This window comes from Channa argus, chromosome 4 (genome assembly GCF_033026475.1).
Source record: "Channa argus isolate prfri chromosome 4, Channa argus male v1.0, whole genome shotgun sequence".
In the NCBI taxonomy this organism is placed as follows: Eukaryota; Metazoa; Chordata; class Actinopteri; order Anabantiformes; family Channidae; genus Channa; species Channa argus.
Window position 1 is genome coordinate 6,622,200 of NC_090200.1, and position 26,489 is coordinate 6,648,688.

A 26,489-nucleotide genomic window follows, 5' to 3' on the forward strand; every position below is an offset into this window, starting at 1 on the left:
AAAAAATAAGCCAAGAACTATTTAGCTATTTTAGTTTGACCCCTGATTATGTCCACTTATTCACACCGTCATATGTTACGTGGTGCAGTTTTAGCTGACACAGCACATGAAATTAAGGTATAATAAAGCCCTTTAATTACTACAGTTTGCATCAAAGATCATACTCCTTCTCAGAGTTAGAACATATTCAAATGTGGACACAATATTACAATATTACCAGTGTTTTTTGATTCCGTGAGACTTTCACTTTTAAAGCTATTAAAAGTGAAAGTCTCAACCAAGTGGTGTTAAATGGTTATTTATTATCATAGTGGCAAGAATTTGCCAAAAAAAAAATCTACTACTTTACTCTGTGACAGACAGCAAATTGTGCTGTAAATAACAAACACCGAATCAATTAATAGCTTGATATAAGCGTTGGGCGAGACTGTAATTGGAATTCATTCATGAAGGAAAAGACCACTTAGTCAAGTAAAATTGTTTATTTCTAATTCTTCCTTGTTACAAAAAAAGTAACTTATGGACAGAAAATGAAATAGCAATTATTTTGATTAAACATTTGAGTCACTTGTGAAGCAACGAATATTCTGTGGTTGAAGCTTTTCAAATCTCCTCCCCTTCATTCTCCTCCACACCAAATCATTATCTATAGGCCCTCGTACTGTCGGTCAAACAAACCAAGATGCTTAAAAGGTCACTTCAGCTTCCAAGAACTGTGACAACTTTTTTCTTTTCTGAGACTGAACAATTATTTGAGAAAATAATCAGCATACATGCATATAACATGCTGATTATTTTGTCTGGAATCTCATATACTTTTGTGGTTGGATTTTCACCACCAAGTCCTTGGAAGCCTGGAAGTGCTCGGAGACTTTCCTGTTCAGGCGTTCTCGGTGTTTACGTCCACACTAGGGATTCATTCCTACCTGTTTAGATAAACAGCACAAATGGTGCAATCACACCAGGGTTGGCTTCAAACAGACCCAACAGACCACAAGTAAAAATACCCTCAGGCTGCAGATTTATGCTTTAAAATATGATTCTTTGCTTTTGTGTGTTTATCACGTGATGCTCCTGTGGTGCCACTTTGCAATTCTGCACCAGAACGCAGCACAGACAGAGTGCTTCTGCATGGCTAGTCAAGCCCATTTCTCATTTGGCAGATTGAAACACAAGACAGTCATACAAGCCAGTACACAAACACGGACATCTTTTTCCGTCTCAGTCCTGTCTCAGTCTCATGCTGCTGCTGTTGCTCTTTTTTGGTTGACTCTGGTGCTTAATGTTCCAAGAAAAAGGGATAGAAAGCTTGGAAGCTTCTCATCCAGTCATCCAGGCTATTTGGGCTAACATGAAAACATACAAATGCACACACGTGGGCAGATAAGGCGAGCGTGTGCAATATGTAGCTACAGCACAGTAGAACGCACACAGTTGCAGTCGCGCAGACGCATGTATTGTTGGAATAAAAATGTCCCCCTGAAGACCTCACATTCAAAAGAGAAAAAAAACAAAACAAAACAAAGGGAGGCTGTTTAGTGTGTTTTTGTTCTGCTTTCCAAGCCATTTGTGCTTTTTTTGGATTGAGCAAGTGTTTGCCTCTGTCATTACTACACTGGCTAAATGGCCTCTGAGAGTGTGCGCTGCTTCTCAAATAGAAAACAAGATCAGGGGAACGGCAAGCTTAAGGCGGGTCACTTCGATTGGCTGTCCTCTCTTGTTAGCGAACAGCAGTGCATCGTGGGAAAGAGCCCGGGAGAGAGAAGGGAGAGGGAGGAAAAAAAAAAACACTTTTCTCTTAATGTGTTTGTTTGAGGAAGAGTAACAGCGCTGAGCTTTTTGGCTATGAAGGCAATAAAGGAGCGTACAGTAGACAGCGACAGTGCTGTGCTGCAGAAACAAAGCAGGATTTCCAGTATCTCTCTTGCATGAACCAAACTCACCCGAGAATCAATCGGTTATTACCTCAAACTTTGTTTCCAAACTTCCCTATCTCCTTCCCACACCCAGGACTCTGCAATTACTCATTTTCATCTGACATCCCTCCCATACCAATTTACAGCCTAATAATAGCAGTTTATGTTTGCTGCATTTTCATTAAGCAAAGTCGTCAATCTCGATTTTTTTTTTTTTTTGGCCAAAATGATGTTCAGTTATTTATATAATTTGGGAGAATCATGCAGGTTAAACTGCAGGGGAAAAAAAATGACTCACATTTTTCTGCTACACCAAATTAAATTGGATATTGAAGAAGTCTGGTCAGTGTTAGCGCAATCAACAGTATAGGATTTGAAATATCTCAATATTTTAGTTTTTGCCTCTCATATAAATGCACGTTTGATGAAAGAAATGTCGCTTTTGTTTCTGTTTTCTTTTCTTTTTCAGACATAAAATGTTTCCACGGCTCACCAACCAATTTCTCTCCTCCATTCTCTCTCTATGTATTATCCATCTGCAGGCTATTGAGTTGAGTTGGGTATTGAGAGCTACTTTTTTCCTTCTTTTGATTTTTCTGTCCTATTTTAGTTTGTAACAGGCTGCATAACCTTCTTCCCCTCATGCTCGCAGAGAATCCTTTAAGGAAAATGCCATTGATTGCAACACTGCCCTTGGTTCCTTTTCAATTTATTCTCCTTCCTTCAAGTCTTTCTCTTTTTTTCAAATCAAAGCTTACTTTTCACATCCTAAATCGCTGCAACATCCCTATGCCCTCCCCAATTATAACGTTGTGTCTCTAACAACAGCTTTTTTTTTTTTTGCCTTGCCAATCTTCCTGCATCACTCTACCACACTGCTTTAGTGATGAAGAGTGTTCTTGTGTTGTCTTGTGATTTTCCTCCAGCATTGTTGCCATGAGAACATTGTGTTCTGACAGGAAGTTACTTTTATAATAGAAAAGAACCTGTAATACCTCTAGATTTATGATCTTTAGTCGAAGACTGAAACTACAAAATGTAAAGTGCATGTAGTAAATGAACTCAAAAGAAGCTAATGTAAAAACATAATCGCAGTGATGCAGTTTATTCAGGTGTTACATTACAGTCATTATGTAATTGCATTTTAGTTGAATGTTTATATTCTTTGCAACTTTATGCTTCTTCTATTTCAGAAGAAAACATGTTTGTATATAATTTATCTAAAAAGCTTTTCACTAGCTTTTTGCAGATTCAGCATTTATACACAAAACACATGAGTAATTGAACTATAATATGTTTTAGTATTATTACCTAATTTATCCACCAATATGTAAAGTAGTACACTGTGCTCTTCAAACATCTTTACTGGAGAAAATAAGACACAATGGCTCAACTCATATCTGATACAGCATAGTTGATTTTGTGCTGAGCTTTGTTGTGACGGCTGTATTTTTCTTGGCACTCTCCTCTCCCTCCTGTCATGCGCCATAAAAAGCCATGATTGAAACAGGCACCATAGATTTTGTTTGCAATAATCTCATCAAAGCACTTGAAGAAATAATCTGGAGGGGCTTCTCTCTCCTCTCTGGAGAGCTCAAGTAAAACTTTTCCTGGAAGCAATGCCAGTAATTCAAAATAGGAAGCGAGTGCTTATACAGCTGTTCATTACATTAATCAACTCTCTCATAAATATTCGAAATGAACGCATTATTTTTAAAGCGCTGTTGTGAAAAAATGCATGACAATCACTCTATTATAGTTTAACTGTCTTAGAAAAAAGCACCAACTGTCATTTAGATTGTATTATCAAATTACCAATTGAATTTGATGAATTTTCCACTAGGTACAGCAAAACACATCACCCACATCCTCAGACAGTAAAGTGCATATCTAAAATGAGCAGCTCAATATTTAGCAAATAAAGTAACTGTGAGGTTAAAGAGAGCCTGGCAATAAAGCACCGACTCAGTTATGTTTACTGAGTCCAGTCAGCTGTCTCTGAAGTCTCTTTTCTTTGAGGGTTCAGATGAAAAATGATTGCTTTGTTGGATATAATCAGTTGAAGTGTTCCTGCTGCTCCTGGTGGACAAAAACAAAAAGGCATATGCTGCTGAAATGATGTAACTCAGAATAAAGTTCTCAGAATAAAGCTAAATGTTGACTGTCTGAAAGACGAAAGGAAACCAAGTCACAGGGATTTAACTGTAAACATCATTTTCATTATAAGACTTAATTCATTTGACTAATGTAAAGAGTTTTACTCATAGTACTTAGCAGAGCAAAGGCTGCCCCTGTACATGATCAGGGTTGATGTTTACATGTTTATTTAACTCATTTATCCATGAAATAAACAAAACATTGTTTAAATTAAATGAATGTATTTCTGAAGGAGCAAAATTAATATCACAAAAAGTCTCCGTCAACAACATAAATATTTTATGGTAAAACAAGCAGACAGCAAAGTGCCTGCTGCGATGGAAAGAGAGCAGGAACGATGGTTCTCTTTCTGAAACAGCTGGTTTATGGCATTGTGTATATTTTACATGCAATCCCGCACTTTAGTCATTAAATCCTAATTGCTTTATTTATTTTCTGAAAAATAAGTTAAACTATTCTTATTTGTACAAGGAAATGGCCAGTTGTTCCAAATTCCATTTGTGTTAGCTCTCCCAACTTCTCTGGATATTAACTTCTTTTTTTTTTTGTAGGCATTGCCAAATATAATCTGCCTGACAGCTGTTTCCTAAAATTAAAAATTACAAATATAAATCTTCCTGCATCGTTTGTGATTAGCTTTGAACCCTTGTGTACATCTTTGTAAATTGGCACAATGAAAAGTATGCTGGATTAGGTATTAGCACTTTATGACTATACACACGAGTATTAATGGATTACTTTGATGCTGAATAAAACCTGAAAATGAGATGTTTCTCAGTCCAGCTCTGGGCTTATTTTTCTGCAGTTTCTAGACAGATTTATGAAAGCCCGATGATTGGTCCTAATAAATGTAGTTTAGAGAAGGATTGAGAAGTTTTGCAGACTTCACACTGAGAAAACTTGACTGTACTATGAAGCCTGAGTACTGACACCTTGTTGAAGGTCTACTTTGTGTCGGGGCATAGTTAAGAGTTGTAAAGTGTGACTCATGCATTCAAATGCGTGTCTTGCTTTGCTGTTTAAACTTGTATTCAACTACAAAGCTCGAGGGAGAGCTACTTGAATTACCCCTGAAATAGGCTGTAACTCCAGACAGCAGCAATTACAGAAAAGTGGACAACACTTCTTTGAAGTCTTTTAAGGTTCATTGTTAAGGATTTTATGTACTTTTAAGTTAAGAGTAATTTGCCATGGTTTTTCATATGCTCTACACTGACTCCTAAGTGCACTCGAGTCGCATCACAACTCATCTTCCTCCTCCTTGGAAATGGACAGTATGCAAGGACTCATCACTCTCCTTCAAACTACGCAGGATTTAATGATTATATTTAATTCTCTGAGGGCCTCCTCAGACAGACTTTCCCTATCAGGAGTCCTCATCACATCCCAAAGCGAGACCATAGGAAGGCTCCTAACAAATGTTTATGTTTATTCCCCCCCGCAGATTAGCACCTGCTACCTACCCAATCGATGAACGCCCATTTGGTCGTCATTAATCGAGTCACTTCCTCTTAGATCCAATTGAGAGACAGTCAATCACTGCTCTGGCCTAATGAGTTTACATTGTCAAAGTGAGATGTATATGAATTGCTTCAGGTGCTTCACAAGTTGGATCTCTAGCAATTCATTGATACAGCTAATGGGCCTATATATCAACTGGTAATCACAAGAAGTCAGTTAAAAGGGTTAATAGAGCAGGAAAATAAGAATTAATGACCACTGTGAATCAAGAATAAGAGTTTGGGAAAACTTTAGTCAAACAAAACAAATTAGTGATTTCCAAGCAGCTTTGAGAACATGATGGCGAATAGTGAGACTGGATACACTTAGTTTGTTACTTGTGCATGGTGGTTTTACAATATATATTAATATGGCAGTAATCACAACCTGGCTTCATAAAGCACTACAATTATCCATCCATACTGATAATTCTCCGCCTCCAAGCTTCATGTCATTAATCATCTCTGATTATGTTTTAAAGAAGCGTGTGCCCACCAATAACCTTGACCGGACAATATACGGCATATGTCTCTATATAACACATGAAACAACATGGCAATAACAATGCCATAAAGAAGTATAAAGTATATGAAGACTAAGATTGACAGCCCTTTACGAAAACCGAGCGAGAATGAATAAAGAAAATAGTGATTAATACAGATTAATGCTCTGATAGGAGTCCATGAATTATGTATATCAGGCATTACTAAGTTGATATTGGGGCTTTTGAGCCATAAATTAATTGCCAATATTTGCTTTTTGGCATAAACAAACATACTTGGACGACAATCAGTTATTACCCTCAGTCCAAAGTACAGAAGCAATGACAGTGCCAAGCACAATAAAGTTCCTGCTGTCAGTTGATGTTTATACTAGATTGACCTCCAGCAAGAGAGCATGAAATGGGGACGGCAGTATGGACAGTTTAATAGATACAGGGGGACAGCTGAGTCACCACAGAGGACAGATCTCTGTCTGCTTTTCCAGTGGAACAATGAAGATACACTCCCTATTTCTCAGGATCTTTTTCGGGGGTGGGGGGAGACGGGACACATAATAAACTAAAATGAAAACACAGATATTCATAACACAAAGAGGACATGTAAAAAATGTTGCAACTGCAAGACACACATGACAGCAGGAGCTTGATTTTCCCCCTGGAGTTTAAATTGTGGCAAAAATTCCACCAAAAGCCTATTGGGGGTCAGTAATGTACGATTTTTACAGGTAACAAGCAACTTATCTCATAAAAGGTCCAGGCGGTGCCTTTTTCACGCATGGCTTGAAAAGTTTCGACTAAAGTAATGAATACAAGAAGGTTTCATCTTGATTTAAGTACCACCATTGGTAATTCTTCACTCTGATAAATTAGAGTATTTCCATGAGAAATTTGCGTCACACTCTTTATGCATCTAAAGTTTATTTGTATGATGACAAGTAGAGTATGTAAATCAAAGGAAAATACCACAGCATAACCCATTCCTCTCCCCAGATGGGAATTTAAAGCACATAAACGTGCACGTGAAAGTTTGTGAGTATACAGATTTTTTTTTTTTTTTTTTTTTTGAGTATGAAAAATGGCTTTAAATCTCCATACAATAAATAAATATAAACACTGTTGCCCATAAAGTTGGAATAATTTTGTCTTCAGACACAGGTATATATATATATATATATATATATATATATATATATATATATATATATATATATAATCATATAGATATATAATTCTTAGAAAAGGGGATAAAATCTCCTTTTCTGCCCATAACAATTAGATTTTATCTTAAAAGGGATTTATACACAGCTTTGGTCCTTAAAGCCCTGTAGGCAATTTATCACTCTAACCTGTGGGTTATTACAGAGGATGGTTTTCACAGCCACTGTTGCCTCTTGCATCTTTAGTACATGAGCAGAAGAACATCGCTGCCTATTTTCTGATAGAGCCAAATAATGTTTTTTGTATGTGCACAATCTTTCCTCTGTTTGTAGATTTCCTTACATCATAAAGTTTTAGTTGTTGGAAGACAAGTTGGCTGCTAGTTTCACCTGTATTCACGCACTTTGCTGTTTCATCTCAGTTTAATACATTTAAATGTAAGCGGCTTTTCATGCATTAATTCCTTATGCAGAGATCTGAGCTGTTTCATCTTGTTTCTGGTTCAAAGAATAATGCAGATTAAAAACTATCCAGGCTAAAATACTGAAGGCAATGAAGACAACACTGAAGCATTTCCTCCGGTTACTTTACATTCTGTACCTTTTGCAACCGCTACATGTATAGTTCTCCATTCACAAATCATAAAGGCACCAGGGCATTTAATAACCCCATGTTTAGTGCATGGATGCACAAGGTACTTGGTACATAATCAGTGACACAATTAAAAAAACAAAAAAAAAACAGCCATTAATCACCTCAACCTTATGACATAATTACCACTGAGGAGTTGAAACATTTTGTTGTGTGTGACACAAGTAACTTTAATAACTAAAACCATACATCTACTAGAGATTGTGTTTATTTGATTATTTTGTGGAACATTTTAAATAAATTATAATTGCGACCAGATTAATTAACCACTTACTTATATACTTACTTACTAATACATAGATGTAATTTCTAGAAGACAGGGATTGGTCATGCAGCTTACTAAGTATTGTATTTCCAGATAAGGTTGATTTTTTAACATGATTTAATTTAATATTGCATTAGTTGCTTTATTCAGGAGTGGCCATCAGCCCCAGAGCACTGCAGGGTAATGACTCAACAAAAGAGTCCACGAGTGAGTCAAAGGGGTTGAGTCAGGCTCAGACATTTTTAGAATAACAGCAGGACAGAAGAATGAACAGTGTTCAGTATTGACGTTTTCAGACAAAAGTCCCTAAAGCTAATGGAACAAAAGCTGATCTCGGTGTGACGTCACGGCTTTAGCTCTCTTTTGTATCACTACATACTGTATGGTAAAGTGACATTAAATAAACTATGACATTTACCAGATTTTTATGAGCGTCGGTTCGAAGGTATCGGGCACAACAAGCCTGGGCCGCACACATTTAAAACATAGAAAACACAACATCATTATGGGAAAAAACTGTGACATTTCGGAAAACATTTTAACCAATCAGGAAACACAGGCAAATACACTTAGATAAACACAGTAGCTTTTTGAAATGAAATGAAACGGGTATTTATCAGAAACACAAAAGACATGAAAAATGTGTCACTTTAGAAAAACATTGAAATGTCACTTTGTTTTTATGAAATCATGCAGCTCTTTGTCTTTTGTTGTTGCACTTTTATGTTTTCTATTGTATAAATGTGTTCGTCTAGTGTTCCTCCTATTTTACACTTCATCCATGTCTTTGATGCATTGTCTTAATATATTGACGACAGTAGGTGCAAATATTGATTTATACCATGTAGGTGCTCCTTCAGGCAGTAATGTATTTTTCAGGGGGCTCTTTTTCTAAATTACATCCAAACTTGGGAATCAGTCTAATAGCATGGCTGGCAAAATGGCTACAAGAAAACAAGCATGTAACATATCAATCCAGCCCCAAACTGTCAGGCTGCAGCTAAGCACTTTAGAGTAATACTCCTTATCCGATGAAAGACTGATGTTTATGGATTTCCGTCTTTCAGGGTAAGAGCTTTGCTGGCATCCCAGAAAATGGCAATTTAATAAAACCCGGGCCCTCCTAAATACTTTGGGCGTCCTTCAAATGAAAAAAAAGATTTCTATTAGTTTTCAATTTAAAAGTAAATGCTTGTACATTAAGGTGTCATCAGGTCAACCTACAACCATTTTGCGGTTCACTGTTTTATTTAAAAAAACGCCTACAGTTATTTACATGCTAGTTGATTAGCACTGTGATGAAGGCAGACAAAGAGACAAGGGCCTTACGTAATGTGAATATGGTAAGACTCCTATTAAAGCTTAAGGCCACAGAAGTGTTTCGATGGACGGCTCAAATAAAGGACTATTGTTCTGTCTCTGCTGGAATATGGGGACGCTTCAGGAGGGCTGTTGTTTCCCACCTCTGAGTCTGTGGCTTTAGCCGCCAAATTAACTCAGATAAGCTGTCAGAAGGTGAGACACAAAACATTTGCCTGTGGCTTTGAGAAAATATTGATCCAGTCTACAAGTTTCAAATTCCACATGCCCAGATTCATGAAAACGCAAAGTGATTTAATTAGTCCTTTAAGCCACAAGGTTCACCCTGGCCTCTGTTTGTCTCTCTGTGCTTTGACTCTCTGCCAGTCTCCACTGTCTGCAGTCTCAGCTCTAAGTCAAGAACAAAGTAACTGACATGAGTGTCATTTGTGACACAGCTGCAGCTTCCATTGTGGTGCAGGTTGTCACATATTTGTAGTTGGCTCAGAACTCACACTCTGCACAATGGATTTAAAATGAAAGCGAGTTTGAGGTCCAAGTGTTGGTTTTAACTTGAGCTCTTTTCAGTCAAGACAGTGCAGGAATAACACTCTGTTGCACTATGCTAAAACTGGGCTCTGCTGTTATAATTCCTGCAATGGAAGGGTTCAACTAAATCCACTCTTAAAGTCAGGCTTTAAACTCAGATGGTCGGGATCAAAGTTAAACTAAGCAATAGACAGTACTCGCGGTTTGTTTTCACCCATGATCGGATCATTGTCACCAATGTTTTACATCGACATAAGGCACTGAAAATGTGGAGTTTACTGGAAAACATATGGACAATTTGGTTGGCAAGTCTTGTCTAATGAAACATGCTATTGAGCTACATTATGGAAATGAAAATTGGATCCAGCCTACATTCTCCATCCATACAGGCAAGGAAATTCAGTTTCTGCTACATAGCTTCTTGCTTTCATTTTAAGTTTCTGGGAACTAACCTTATACAAGTAAATTAAAGTAAAATAAACAGTTTATCTGTTTGGAACTTAATACCAAAACCAGAGTTGGTGCAAGTGCAGAGACACCCAGCCACAGACTTTTTACACCATTCTTGTTCACTACAGACAGACTGATTTCATCGACCAGACCACCACCGATTAAACACGCCAAATTAACTGAAAAACAACCAAAAGTGGTCCAACTAGTGCAAAGGATGTAAGACCCACCGTAAAAAGTAGGACAACAGACCCTCACTGTTCAGTTACTGTTTTGGAACAATCACAAATTGCAGTTGTACTGGAATCTTGCAGTAGATGGTTTGTCAGAGTTTTGTGAGGATTCAACTGGAAGCCGAACCCGCTCCTTGGAGGTTTAAATGACATTTTTATTTTATTCAATTTCATTTAATCTAAAGTATACAGTGTGTAGTTGGTAATGTAGAAAAACTGACTGGAGACCCCCACTGCATTCAGCTCACGTTTATCCACTGCCACACAGAAGTAAGCAGTCAGTACAGAGAAGCTCCTACAGCATTTGGTCCTTGTTCACTGGGGGATTTCGAGGTGCCAGACTTCCCCACTACGCTGTCTCTGGGCGCTTACACCTTCATATTAATGTCTGATCCCCCTTTTTAACTCACAGTCTACTGAACACCCTTATGAAAGCATTCTTAAGTAGAAAAGTTCATTCGCTCTCACTCTTCCGTTGTTGATTACGCCTGGCAAGGTCTGACCTCCAGCTGTCAGCACTGATCCTACAGTGGATGTTCAGTTTGCTCAACCCTAGGATCACTTAAGGGCACAACTCTATTCAGCTGTGCCCACTGGGAGCCTCTCTTTACTGCAATGCCTTCATTTTCTCATTACTTTCAATTGAAAGCAGGCCCCGCTGCTTGTTCCCAACTGAGCTGAGAGCTCAATGTGTTTTAGACTGCTGACCGCTATGAAAGAAACTGTTTTAACTTTTAGCTGAAAATTCTTACTCTGCTTCCCATGTGTATCTGTTTAGCACTGCGAGCTACGAAATAGGCGGCGCCCAGTGGACTTGAGAGGCTGAAGCATCAGCGCGGCAATGCTGATGCTTGCTACCTTGAGCTGCAGTGTGATACCATACAGCTAAAGAAGTGTACACTAACCCCTGTACTTGTGGAGACACAAATGTTGACAGCTGGCACATCATAGAGACGGAACAGTAGATGCAGAGCCTGGGGGCAAACAGAAAAAGAAAAGGGGTTTGTTGTGTAGTTTCAGATAAAATGCTCATGAATAAATTCTGGCAGAAGATTAGTGCATTTTTTTTAAAGTTCTTAAACAGATAGGAAACTACAGAGCTTTTGATAATACAAATAAATCACCCAGTAAAGCCTTTTCCACCTGTTTCAGAAAGCCGTAGATCCTCTTTTCCTCATTTATTTAAGTCTTTGAAACGTTTATTCTATTTACTGTATAGCAAAATAGGGCTTCATAAGTCTGGAATTGATCCGTTATGAATAAGATTTGCTGGATTCACGCTAATAAGATCCTCCACTGAGGATTGTGTGGAGTCGAGGTGTTGTTGATTAGGATTTATCTACGTGTTGGAAACTCTCCAACAGGCTCCACAGGAATTCATTGACCTTCAACTGGTTTAGAGAGTAACCACAGTATAAGTTTTTTGAGGTGAGTGTGCTCTTGTTTGGATTCTGGTTTTCTAGCCTTACGCTTACAGCGGCTTAAAACCTTCCGTGTAAAAATGTAGGGGGGCACTGCAAGAAGCTGACCTTCAACTGACGCTCAGTCCTCGTCTCAGCAGACATCCAGACTGTGGACACGCTTGTGTACAAACTCCTGAACCCAAATTTTTAACAGTGTTTTCGTCTTTTTGTGTGTCGTGTGTCTGCGTGTGTGTTTCACTGCCTTAGCAGAATCCCTGTTCAGCGGCCTGGGGCTGGGGGCGGTGGTGGGCCTGGGCCTGGGAGCGCTGCTGCTGCTCCTCGTGCTGGTGGACGTCAGCTGCTTCTTCCTGCGTCACTGCGGCCTGCTGATGTGCATCACGCGCACCGTGTGCAGCAAGAAAACGGCCACGAGCGGCAAGGGCAAAGAAATAGAGGAGGGCAAGGCTGCCTACCTGTGAGTTCTTTTATTTATATAATTTACTTTAATTTCTATCATACCAATATAAGTGTTTGTGAGCCACCAGGTCATTCATGCTTGCAGAGGGAGCATCTGCTGTGGGTGTATCTTGATGCTTGTGGGTTACATGGGATCACTCTAGCAGCTACTGTTTTGTGCTGTATAATATACCTGACTGGTTGAATACAAACTTATGCAACATGTCAAGACAATAGCTCCAATATGTTATATAACCACCTTTACACAGATAGAACACTTTGCTATTTTAATTTCTTCTGTTAAAAGGTGCCAGTGATATTTTGTTAAAGATTTTGACCTATTACTTTAAAAAAAAAAAGGGTCATAAATTGTGATCCGTTTGTCTTCGACTCATCTTGCAAGATTAAGCTTCACCTTTCAAATATTTATGAATCGAGTAATTGTGTAGTCTTAACTATTCGCTGTGAATGAGAAAAGGAGATTTCTTTTTACCATTTACTGTAGGTACACCTACAACAGCCGCCCAACCACCCTTTCCAACACAGTATGTTTTTGATTGTCTTATTCAACTAACATCAGTGCGTTCCATAAAATGTGCAGTGAGTTCACCTTTGAAGTGTCTCATTTGCATGCATTGTGCGTCTGTGTACATTCACATTGTGCATGTGGAACAGTTTCTGTAATACACACTGTGACATTTTAACCTGCCTCACTTTGTTTTTGTGTGTTTGTCTTTGTGTTTCTGTAATGTATGCATGCAACTAGTATGAGTGAACGCACACATTTCTCCCATAAGTGCGTGTGTAGGACACATGCGTTGCCTCTTTTCACTCTCATCAGATGGTAAGCCGTTTGAAAGCCTTCCCCCACGAAATTCATAGTACAATCGATTTTCAGATTTAGGCCCTGTACTATGTTATGCAGGGTGCGAGCCAAACCAAGGTTTTGTGAGATAGCACCCACAGAGTCTGATTCATTGGCCTCAGCAGTGCCATTTTTGTGTTAAAGCTGTCAGCATGCCAGCCCAGTGTCTAGGATGCAGAAAGAGGGCACAGAGGAACAGGAGGAGGGGGTGGGGGGGCTGACTTTTGCTGAGTCACTAAGCTCAAAGTGCTGGAGGGCTGAGTGACTGGCTGCCCAGACAGCATGCAGAATCTGCGTCAGTTTTATGTTAGAGCCGGCACAGGAGCAACAACTCACACTGGCTTTTACAGTCTCTCTGAAGCTGCACTGTGTGTTACTGCTAGAACTTCTTTTATGGATATATTAGGATTGATAATTCAGTTCAGTCGTGTCACAAATAAAAACAGTGTCACAGACATACATTCTGCACAGCAGAGAGGTGCAAGATGCTTCTGACAGGCAAATGTGGCCGCTCTATATTTCCTTTATGAGCCAAGTCTTACTATTAGAGTTTTTGTGCATCGTTCACGGGGTTTATAATTTTCTCCTGAAGCTATGTTGCCGAGATGCAGGGGCACAACTGTACATAACTCATTCAGATGGATCTCGGGGATCCAAATGATCCTTTTATTGCTATTTTGGGGCAATTTATGCAACACTATAAAGATGACAGAAAGAGAGAAGAGAGAGAGAGAGGGATAGAAAATGACATAGGACAAAGGGCTGGTCAAAATCAGATGTTGCAGATCAAGGCCAGCACCTTAACGTCCAGGCCACCAGGGTTTACTCCTGCACTTACTCCAGAACTTTTACTTCTGTGAAGTGCAATTAGTTTGAAACCAGTTATCTAAATGATCTATTTTATAGAATAAAGGTTTATAATAAGTTTCACTGCACAATTTTAACCAACTTTTCCCTTGTATTTGCTCAGTTTTCACCTTAGCATATATGATGTACAAAGGTTCTTCCCAACCAGGGGTATGTGAATAATGCACAGGAAATGTCTCCCACCTACCTGAGCCACACCATGTGCAGCAGTGCAACAAATCTAGTTAGCACACAAACAGAGCGGTCAAAACAAATCCTTAAAATCTATGGATAAATTGTTGAAACCTTCAGGTTCTGCTGCTTGAAGTGGCAGTAGTAGAAATGCAATGAGACAATGCAAAGCTCAAACACTCGTATTGAGTTTGGAAAATGTCAATAGTGCAAGTCTGAAGGTCCTGAAGGGTAATAAGTTGTTAAGACCCGCAAACCGTGCACAACAATATCAATAACAAAATGGGAAAGCGTGTACACAGTGATAAATAGCATGAGGTAAACTTTAAATTGGGAAGTAGATAAGTGGCACAGATCAGAGGCTGTTGCCATGGGTGGGGGCTGGTATTCGACTAGAAGGGCAACTCTGCAAGTGGTGTAGTTCTGACCTTATACATTTTAAAGCCCGAGGTTTCTGGGTTCAGCTGGTTTCAGAACAGTCTTCACTGCATGTTTTCTCAGCATGATATGGTACCGAAGCTCAGCCGGAAACGGTTTTAAGTCCAAATCAAACCAGGACCCACCGATGTTGGAGAATATGTGGGTCTGTTTCTAATATGAATCTGGCAAATTGTGCCAAGGTCAGGAAGGACACTCTGGGCTTTGCAGTTTTCTCAGGCAAAGTTGAAAGAATCGGCATCAGAACCTGGTCCTTACGTCCTGGTTTCAGTGTAAGTTCTCAGGTGTCTGCTGTGGTGCCAGTGGAGATATGGACAAAGGCTTGATCCTTGACCACTTATTAACTTAAACATACATTTTCATAAAATTTAATTTTAACTTACACACATCTAAGCAGTAAAAATGAAGGGAGTCAAAAAAGGTATTATTAGTCATTATAGTATCTATAATTTTTATGCTGTACCCATTTTTTTTTTTTTTTTAATTCTGTGCCTCTGTTTTTACTTGATATTCACTGCTGGTGACAGTCACAATGGAAAATACAGTCCCATCCTGTCAATCAGTGATCCAGGAATAGATTTGTGCACCTGTCTGGTCCTTGAGTAACCTCCCAGCAACCACCTCAGGGACAGTGTTACTTTACTCTCTGACTCTGAGAACTAAATTGTCACAATATGATACGCTATTATGACACAATGACATTTTAAATGCTCAGTGATGCAGGAGAGGTTTGCACTGACGTCGGTGAATAGTTTCTTTACTCAGATCTCAGGAGGTGAGCGTAGAGGCTTGCAGACTTTTTTTGTGTCTTGTTACTCTGTGGATTGAAAAAAAATATATGTAATAGTGAGGGCTAGAATAAAGTTAAGGCTCTGATATCCCACAGTCATTGGAAGATAACATTCCTACAACAATAAGGAAAAATCAAGATTTTTGAATTGAACTTTAACTTTAGTCATATTTATCATGTTTTTCAATGTGCCAGCATTTTTTCTGATTCATTCATTTTAGATGCCATGTTCTAAAGTAGCTGCGAGAATGATTTTGTCAATTTCTTTGTCTTATCTCTGAATTTAGCAATACTGTCTCCATTACTTGGTACTCTGTCCGTTTGACAGCGTCCACATAATGAGGTAGACTAGAGTCCAGGTGGAGGTATACACCAACCAGGATTACTCAGTTAGCCAGATAACTGACACTTAATATGCTAGTTTAGTTTTACAAATTAAGACATTTATATAAAGACTGTAGGTATTAGGTAGGTAAGTATTTTTCAGAGGGGAATTAACAATAAACGCATCTCAAGCTAGATGAAATTCCCCTTAAAAAATAAAATAGGATCAAATTAAATCTTTATGTTTCTAGCCCCAAATTGTACTTTCATATAGTAGTGAACTAGACAAAAAATGGTCAAAAGTAATTTACCTACTTGAATCATTATGCAAATATACATGTGGTTGAATTACTAGCAACAAACTGCAAAACACATATTACTACTTTAACTACTCGCATTTCACTACTTTGACTACTACTAAGTACACTACACTACACTACGTGGAAGGGTGCTCGTATCTCGTTTTTTGGATCTTGTGTTGCAGAAAATAATGTTAAAGGCAAAGTGATTTAATTAAAATGTAATGTAACTACTTTGGCCAGTCATCCGTGATTAGATGCCCTACTGTAATTACTGCTTTCACATTTTGTGCTACATTTCATTTTATTGTGCAAGCCTAAGCATTCCTTCTCACTGTGCAATACTAGTCAAAAAATTAAAATCCTGTAATGATAAAAATCATTACAGGATAGGAGACAATGCCGTTTGTGTTATTGACATACAGACAGCAGTTAAATTACGTTTCTGGGGCCTCAGAAGTAGAAGTATTGCACTACTCCAGAGCAAGTAGAAAAAGTGGTGTTTCTCAAAAAGGGAAAAGGGTTTGAAGTGACTACACCTTACTTTGTAGAAGGTAAAAAGACATGCATGTGTTTGCCCTTGGAGATTGAGGTCATGAAAACAGAAGCATGTTTCTGTGTGAGGCAATAATGTCTCTGCGTTGCCAGGAGAAGTGTCCATACGCAGCTCTGTCAAAACGTCCTTGACTAAGACCCCTGTTCACTCTGTAAGATCGCGGGTGTCAGCTATGATCAAATGTACATGCTGAAGAATATAAATGCAAATCTAAAGATTTAGATAAGAGTGTAAACAGACGCCCTCGGGACTTGCTGTGGTTTAGACCCCAGGCCACCTGATTTATCTCTGTAAGGCAGGGACTGGAGCGAGCCTTTGTGCTTTGCCATAGATGGCCTTGTGCTTAATTAACGTCAGCAAAGGAAAGAACAAGTCACCCATGCTGTGCTTTGGTGTCACTTAGAAGCTTACAGATTACAAACACGCATCTGCATACACACTCTGATATCCCCCCCGGCCCACCATCAGGTGCCCGCAGCTGCTGGCTCTTGCAGCATAATCAAAGAGGCTTGTCAGAGACCCAGTGGCAGTTCTGTTTGCTTTGTGTCCCTAACACTGTTTTAAATGTAACTTCTGAGGGAGTGTGTGTATGTGTGTGCATACATAGCGTATGCTCCTGAGGCTGTGCGGTGATGAGTCCAGTAGAGGTGAGAAGACAAAGAGACAGTAATGCACAAAAAGTGAGTCTATTATGGTATCTCCCCCGGTGTTTAAGGGAAAACCCACATCCTGATTAGCCCTGAATTAAACCTGAATTGGTTATCACACGTCTGCTGACACTACAGCTTGGTTCAAACTATACAAACAAACTTGTCTAGACAGCTGATGACTGAGAGTATAGCTGGGATACAAAGGAGTCATCCATCCATCATCAAAATCAGACAGACTCTTTCTACTAATTTGGCTCTTTTGTTTTTAATTCAGATTCAGATTTCAGATGTGAGACATAGGCATCTCATGTACGTACACCCAGCACAGCTCAAGTGTCTCCCTCACTGCAGCCTGCAGTCTTGACCATTTACTGGACAAAAATAGTTTTCAGCTTGGCTTTGAACAGTGTATATGTTCATTAATGTTTTTGTTCATTAATTGATTTCACTGGCAGCACTAACAGTCACATCACTCGACCTGTATTTATGTAAGTGAATTGTTCTACAGTTTCCTTTGGCACATCGACCGCAGGATAAAAATGGATCCGTTAACAATGATCTCATCAAGTGGAACCAGACACTGAAAATATATAGTAGTAATACACGGTAGTTGAGTTAACAGGACGTACTTAGCGCTGTTTGCTGGTGTTTTTGTGTATCTGCTTTGTTATGTTGTAGTTTGTTCCTGAATTTGTCAAGCAGATTTCCAGAGTTATTATTTCACGCGCTTTTACTTGGGTTAAATCTACAAGTACTAAAAATTCTGATTTTTATTTCTTTTTAATTTACTTCAAACTGACTTTTAAATGCCTCACATGCATTGGTATCATTACATATGAATTGTTGTAATTAAAATAATTACATTAGATAAGCTACTAGCCTCTGCAGCCACCTATGAATTAGTTATTTTACGTTATTCACTCTCCACAGCTCTGTTTGCCCAAAGTGAAACAGAAGAGCTTACAATGGGACTGGGGGCTTTGATCAGCTGTTATAGATGTGTGTTAAAGATGTGCATGTGATTCGAAACTCCTGCCTTAATGCCCTAGACTGAAAAATGACACTGAGTGGAGCAAACACAGGAGGTCAGTGTGTATTGTTGCATTTGATTAAATATCCAGTTACACGCACGAGTAAAAGCTGAAAAACTTGTGAACAAGAAAGTAAAGAGTGTGTTATATTTAGATTACTGACGCTTCATTGGTCAGCTTCAGCTTCAGCTCCCGTGTGCTTCTGTCAATCACCAGCTTTTTAATGACAAACTGTATCGATACGTTAGACTTAGTAAATGGATTTGCGATGCCCTTGAGTCCATCCCCAGTGAAGAAAATGGAAACGGTGAGCGGCAGGACCTTCTCGTATGTTGAGAAAACCTCCCCATGTGAACATAAGTCCAATCTGGGTTTGCATGAAGCTAATGGGACATGAAATTGGTTCAACTGTGCAGGGACTCCACCAATCAACCAAAGGGGAACCCCCTCTGGCCAATTGCAATATTTGGGCTGATTAGGTACAGTATCACGCAGGGCTACTGTTTTACATTCATGACCTCACTCACAAAATGACTCCTTTTCAGTTCGTAAACATCCTCCTGACTTTGAGCTGGTAAAGACCGCGTTTTGAACGTGAAAATTGCCTTTTTATGCAATAAAATATTGTGAAATAGCCCTTTAACCACGAGTGGACACAAACACTTTCCTCTGGCACACAATAGGACTGTAAATAATATATAATTCGGGTACAATAACGGAATTAAAAGAATGAAACTCTATCACATCAGTCATTGTATTTTCAATATTTCGTTACTTTGTTTTGTATTTGGAGTCTGTTCTGAGTCAGAGCCTATGAGACCGTGCACATGCAACGGATAGAGCGAAACTCCAACTCAAAAGCATTGATGGATGGTTTATGTATCTCAGACAAGATGATGAATGAGCGCTGAATGATTAACAGGAGCTTGAAATGCAACAAAACAACCGGCAGCACAACCCTGTGAACTCAGGAAATGAGTAGCCCTCAGCTAAAGTGTGTTAATACCAGCCAGCTGTGAGCCTGGCACAGCCTAAAGCACACGGAGCAGGATCAAGTCCACAGCACCTCGGCTTTCTCTGCTTGTGACCCAGTTGGACAATTACCTGGCGAATGAACAAAACACAAGGGACACACATGCGAAGATAAGGTGAATCCAAAGAACAGACAGTTTCTTCTTAATTTGCCGTAGTGACTCTAAACAAATTCTAAGAGAAGCACTGTAAAAGAAATAGTTCTAAGCCCCTGTGTGCAAAAACACTACAGCTGATTATTTTCTTTGTATTTGGAACTTTTAGTGTTTAGTTACGAGCACATTTCTGTTGAAGGACAATTTGCGTCAACACTTTTCAGCACAGTACCTTCTTTTCAAAATTAAATGACAAAGGACAGACAACTATGGTCTGTGCACATTTTTGTTTTTTTTAATAAGTGGGTTTTGATTAGGCTTTTGTATTCTGGTGGCTACAGCAAAACAAAGTGAAATAGCTGATAAATCTGTGTGTGTGTGTGTGTGTGTGTGGGGGGGGGGGGGGTGCGTGCGTGTGCCCTGTCGATGTAGCATAAAAACAACAGTGAACCACCTGTGATAGCGCAGACAGAAGATTGATATCGTTCTCTTTTTAAATAGCTATTGTCGAATTATGAGCTATTTTAAATGTCCTAAGTCTGTGTGACTGTGAGTAAAATCTGAAAAGAAATGTGAGTCATTATAAAAGAATCATATACCTCCTCCCTAATATTAGAAATTGCCACTGTTTAAATCATGCTGTGACACTATGTTATTTTATTCTGACTTTTGCCCAGTGACTGCATTAACTGCATTAGGATAAAGAGGTTTTATGTGCCAAATGCAGATAAAAGCTCTCATATATCATATCAGTGGAAACACGGGCTTGTTAGACTTTCATCTTCTCCCCTGATTAACATAAAGATAAAGCTGAGATGATGAAGACTAGTGGAAGATGAGGTGAACAAACATGTCTGAGAACAGGCAGTCAGCCAATCATATGGCTTATGCCTAATAACACGTGCATGTATATTTTATTTCTTTTTTTCCTCCCTGCCAAAATGAATCAAATCAAAAGCAAATGGGAGCAGCTCTGAGGTAATGGTGTCCAGGTCCACACAGGATGGGAGAATGAAAGCACAGCACTGAAAAAGCAACAACCAGCCAAGCAAAGAGAACTGCGGGCAGCCAGAACTGAGAGGAACAAGAATACTGAGGATATTTTAGGATCTGGTTATAGTCATACTAATAGGTTAAAATGGAAGGAGCTGTTGTTTCCATAGACCAAATACGGAGTTATGTGATTGGTGAGGTATCTTGATGTGTAAATGGACAGTTTGGTTAAAACACAACGTAAATCTTTGAGAACTAGATTTTGATGCAAACTCAGAGACAAGTCCGAAAATAGTTGTCTACTTACTGTACTGGTGTTAATACCTGATGAATTGGTGAGACAATTAAGCAAAAAGCAACAGACACTGCTCTGTCCTCCGCCTGCTGACATCTTAGTGTTAGATAAAAGAGCGCATATAAAAAAAATGGTCATATTTTATGTTTGATCTCCAAGCATCCAGGCCAAAGAGAGATGAGGTTATGAATAACATGCCTTTCATAAACCGTATGTGCAGACGGGTTCAGGCTTTTCTACTTAACATCCCTCCTGCTTTTTCACTTCTATTATATTTCGTTTTATTAATCCCAGTTTGGACAACTCATTCACTCTCCAAAAGGTCTAAAAGGTGATTACTGGTTGAACCCAAAGCGGGAAAGTACGCATTTTGTTGAAAAAAAAAACCCCCATTAAGTCCACACTCTTTCATAGCAGTAATTAGGTTCTAATTTAGCTAACATGTACTGTATGTGCCTGCTTCATACAAAAACATCCTTTAGATTCTCACTTTGAGTCTGTGCCTGGTCACATTAATTGTACGTGTGCTCTAAGTTCTTGTAATTACTGCTGTAATTACACAACCTGACACCCATTTCTGTGCAATTTGTCTTTTTTTTATTTATTTATTTTTTTTAATACCGCAGGAAGCTACCGCTGAAGGAAGAAAATGGAAAAGAGTCTCTCAAACCAGATACGATTGAAATCAAAGTGCACAGTGACAACAGCATTCACACAAAGCCCGACGACAGCAAAGCGTAAAAAGAGTCGGCCCCCACCCGCCACCAAAAGAACATTCGGATCACGAGACCAAAACCCAGAGAAACTACAACACTGGAAAATAGTGGAGTAAAATACCATATCTGTTTATAACAATGCCCCAGTGAAAGGCATGTGTAAATACAAATACTTGAGAGAAAATAGAAAGGAGGAACGTGTCAACCTTTTAGACATCCTGAGTGGTAAATGTATCATGTTCTGACAAACATGGCATCAATGGAAAGCTCTTGTTGATCAATGATTGTATATTACTTCTTTTTTTTGTTTTTTTGCTTTTATTTGTCAACTCATTTCCCGAAGTCACTTTCGCGTTTATTTTCTTGTTTTACACCCCACATAAACTTTCATCTTTCATGCAGGTAAAAATCATTCGGGTATAAATCACCAGCCTCACTTCTATGGTTTCTCACACAAGAGTCACAATCACAAACGCAGACGTACACTAGTACACCTGTTTGACCCGTAGCTCACACCTTATGTTCTTATTTTGAGTATGGGCAGAATATCACACAGGTTTAAATCTTATCACCTGTTTCCGTGCCTGGGGGTTACACTACGGCAACCTTGTTATGTCTTTAATAGAGCTCCGGAATTCACGTGGCTAATTCGGTGCACGCGGCTTTTTTGGCAGGAGTAGATGCGGCTATGGTGGATTTAAATGAATGGTGCTTGTATGGATTTCAAGCCCTGAGAGTTCATTCCACATTTTAGTTCCAAATATATTGAACACAATCTTGCAATACACAATAAAACTTTTATCCTTACATTACCCCTGGTGTGATTTTAGAATAATTGAACCCGCTGAGTAGACAGCAATACAGACCTGTGAATCACCCGACATTTTCTAAATAGCCAAACCTTCAGCCCAACTTTGAAGGTATTTCTTGAATCCTCACAGACTGGTTTTACTGTTTGGTTACTGTAATTGAATAATCTCGGCTGCTGGTCAGCATTGAATCCCACTTTTTTCTTTCAACGAAGAAAACGTTTGTTCAAATGATGACGGTACAGTACCTGAGAATTGTAATTATAAAAACTGTTTTTGTCCATCAGCTTTATTCATTTGTTTGGCGATTTTTAAAACGGCCCCATGTACTGATCGGTTATCAGCGGGTTATGTCTAGAGTGTAGGTGCCTGCAGTTGTCAGACGTTTTAGATTGTCACTTAACCACAGCTGTTAGTAGCGTGAGTAATGGTGTCCTAACCAGCTGTGGATAACTAGTCTGTGATGTTAAAGGACTAAAACATATATTCATTTGAAGTGACAGCTTCACTGATATTGAACTTGCTTCTTTTGGTTCTACTGTAGTTTTGGTAGTACGTGTACATAAATGCCATTAAACTTCCCTCTGACTTCCCTATATCAAAATATCTCTGTACTTCTAGCTGGAAAATGCCTCCAAATGACATCATTTGGAGGAACCTTCAGTTCAGATGATGTCATCTTGTTGTTCATACTATGGAGTTTGTAATCCTACCTTTCCAGAGCTCCTACAGATGACATCATCTGAACTCCTAAGGATGGAAAACTGGGTGATGTTATCTGGAGGAGTTTTTTTTAGCTAGAAGCAGAAAAATATTTTAATACAGTGAAGTTTAAGTAAAGTTTAAAAGCATTGATGTACATTTACACTCTAAACTAAAGCCATACAGAGCAAGTTGAAAATTGGTGAAGTCGCACTTTAACTGTGGTATTGTTGTAGAAATGAATTTCCAAAGGTACCACCTCATATATGAAATGATGCCTTTATAACCATCATCCATCCTTGCTTTGGTCAAAGTCATCATGGGAGTCATGAAATTTTGTATCACAGATTGTTCGTTCAAATGTCATTACTCCTGCCAAAACGGTGGTGTTGTCATTCAACTAACGGATTGTGGGATTATGTGACATCATCCCCCCCAGAGCTCTACAGCTGAAAAGGGTGTTTGGCTGATGCTGTAGCATTGTGTTTCAAGCTAGCTGGCTTCAACAGAAAGAGACAAACTGCTCTCAATGAGAAAAATGAGGACACCAGTTAATTTGACAGGCATTTGCGGTTGTCACTTTATGGAGAATAAGTTTTATATATATATAAATAATTATATATATACATAACAAGAGCAAAATATCAATTATTAGGAAGTGAAGTGACAATAATTGTGTTGGAAGGGCTGTTGTGAATCATAGTTTGTGTCACGGGAAAAAAACAAAAAAGACAAAGATTGGTGCAGTATAGACAGTACATAGTATAATACTGCATATTGATGTCATTGTTAGCCAAGCCTTTTATATTGATGCTGAATACTGCTGACACTCTTTAACTGTCTCATTCTCTAACAATGTATGCATAAGTATGTTTTATTCATCTGTGCTCAGATTGCATACAGCCAGGGGTTAACGGCACTGCAATTTATGCTTTGACACACAACTGGGAAAAAATGGATGTGAAAGGCGTCCCCACAAATGCCCCGGGCGCTGTCATGTGATCATCATTATCTGGAAAAGCAGGAAAAAGCAGTGAATGGCAGGACTCGAGGCATGGGAACAAACGCTGAGGACGAATAAATCACATGTGTCATGTATGTTTTTATTGATAACCACTGTTTTCTTTATTCATTCCTGTGTCGAATGTGTCTTTTCAAACCTTTTTTTTTGTTTTTTTTTTTGTTTAGTTTCTCAGTCTGATCACTGTTCTCTCTGATGTTGTCATGTGTTGTACATAGGTGAAAAAAAGAATATTTTACAAAGCTTTTATGTAAATATACCCTAAAGGATGTGTCTTTTTTCAAAATGCAACAGGCTTGGCTTTCTTTTTGTGTGTGAACGCTCCTCAGATTAAGAAGCTGTTTTCCTTTTTTTTTTTTTTTTTCCTTCTTCTTATGTTGTGTTTTGGTCCAAAGTTCAGTGATGGTGTAATATAGCTTTTTCTAGTCATTTGCTTTCCCTTAAGAAAATCCATGGCCTAAGGCTATTTCACAGCATTTCAATGGAGGCAGTAATTACAGCATTACAGTGCCTTCTCTTTTTTTTTTCCTCCCCCCATTGTGGTCCAGTGCCACTGCAGCAGTGTAGAACATCAAATGAACCCCTGATTGGTGACATTGCTGCATTTTTGCCACAGAATGCCAGAAAATTGAATTTTATTATTGTGCTGTGAATTCTGGGAAATGTATTCTTAGCATTGTGGGTCATAGTCGACAACACTGGGCAGAAACAAACGCGTAGAACAACCTGCCAGGTTGATGCTGTAACTCCTGAATACAAACTGTAGCTGAGTCATGGGCCTGCAGCACTCTGGTTTTAACGCCATGTAATGTATCATCATATGAGGGTGTGTGTGTGTGTTTGTGTGTGTGTGTGTGCGTGCATACATGCATGGGTGGGTGAATACACTAGTCTACATGAATCAGGTTGCATGTATGTCTGTTGAATGTATCTGCACGAACTGTAAACCAGTCTGTGTGCGTGCTTGTGGGAAAGTGTGTGCCAGTTTTTTTTTTTTTTTTTTACAAAAAGATTCCCCTACTTACTAACTATTAATGTAAATTAAAGAGTTACAAACATAAAATGTTTTCCTTTCCAGCATTTATTTTGTTAGAATATATCTGTTAATTATTTATATGAGATAAACGTGTATTAATAAGTACACTTCTCAGCTCTGTGATGCATTACGCGGCTCTGCAAGTCATGTAGGTAATGATGACCACGTGCCAAGTGTGAATGTCCAAGTGCTTTGAGCGTACAAGTCTTTCTCTTTGAGTGGGGAGTGAGTTGGCGAGAGCTCTCATGCTGAGTTTCAGAGTGCGCTCTGATAGGTAAAACCTGATTATGTAGTTCTCGACACTGATTAATTCCCCAGGCTGCAGCACTCCATGCATGTGTCTCCCCCCTGCCCCCCCCTCCCCCCCCCCCCCCCCCCCCCCCCCATCACCACCACCACCACTATTCCCTGCCTCTCAGACTCCAGTGTTTAGTTTTTTTTTCTTCAGACCTCGTAGCACTGGCTTTGTTTTCTCCCAGCAAGCCCTTGTACCTGCATATCTCAAACGGATGGTCCTGCCATGGAGTGGTTCTGCTGCCTGTTACGATGACTGTAAATATGGGAGCACAGTGCCTGGAGGCTATACGATTTGTACATGTTCTTTTGTATTTGAATATGAGTGTAAATCCCCAACCTCCGCTCCCCTCTGTCATCCTCCCTTCCCCTTTGTCTCCTCCATCCTTTTTCTGTAGGGGGTAAAACAGGTGTGTTTGAGCTCAGTGTACAGTGTGTGTCCTCTTTGTCCCCATGCTCCCTTTGTCCCTTGGACTGCCCCGCTGAGTGTGCTTTGTGCAGGAGGTGGGAACTATTGATGTCTCTCTGTACGTACCTGTGGAACACTTGTGACTCCTGTCATTTGCCGCTGTAAATAAACATGTCCTGGTAAAAGAAGCCATTCATGTGTCATTTTTGCCTTTTCTGGTTCTCCAGCTTACACTGAATGTGGGTGTCCTGCAAATTCATACACTTATGTTTTAAGCTGTAGCTGCTATCAAAGATAATAATTTTGTGTCTAATTTTGCCAGGAATGTGCATGTTCAATTTTTAACATGATCCTATTTTAGTGGCGAAATTGCAGGGACAACTAGTGAGTTTCACAGGTCCAGGCTGATGAATTCAGGCTGTCTGTTTTATTAGATTTAAGCCAAGTGAAGCTCAGCTCTGACCAAAATAAATAATTAATGTCAGATGATTCTTGTGAAGTTTGAAACTTTTTTCTAATACTAAGATAGGTCATAAATGCATGTTTGGTAAAGCTTT

At 39.1% G+C, this 26,489-nt stretch overlaps 1 protein-coding gene across 2 annotated transcripts in view; it reads left to right on the forward strand.

Annotated features, from left to right (window-relative positions):
• Positions 1-25,193, forward strand: part of LOC137126042 (neural cell adhesion molecule 2-like) — a 237,595-nt gene extending 212,402 nt beyond the window's left edge. Inside the window, exons 16-17 of one of the 2 annotated variants that reach the window (XM_067502442.1) lie at positions 12,351-12,558; positions 21,572-25,193. In XM_067502442.1, coding sequence (XP_067358543.1) covers positions 12,351-12,558; positions 21,572-21,686 — 323 coding nt within the window. In that variant the 3' untranslated portion in view covers positions 21,687-25,193. The remainder of the gene's footprint in view (positions 1-12,350; positions 12,559-21,571) is intronic. The other variant, XM_067502443.1, reaches the window with a different exon arrangement.
• The last annotated feature ends 1,296 nt before the right edge of the window (positions 25,194-26,489 follow it).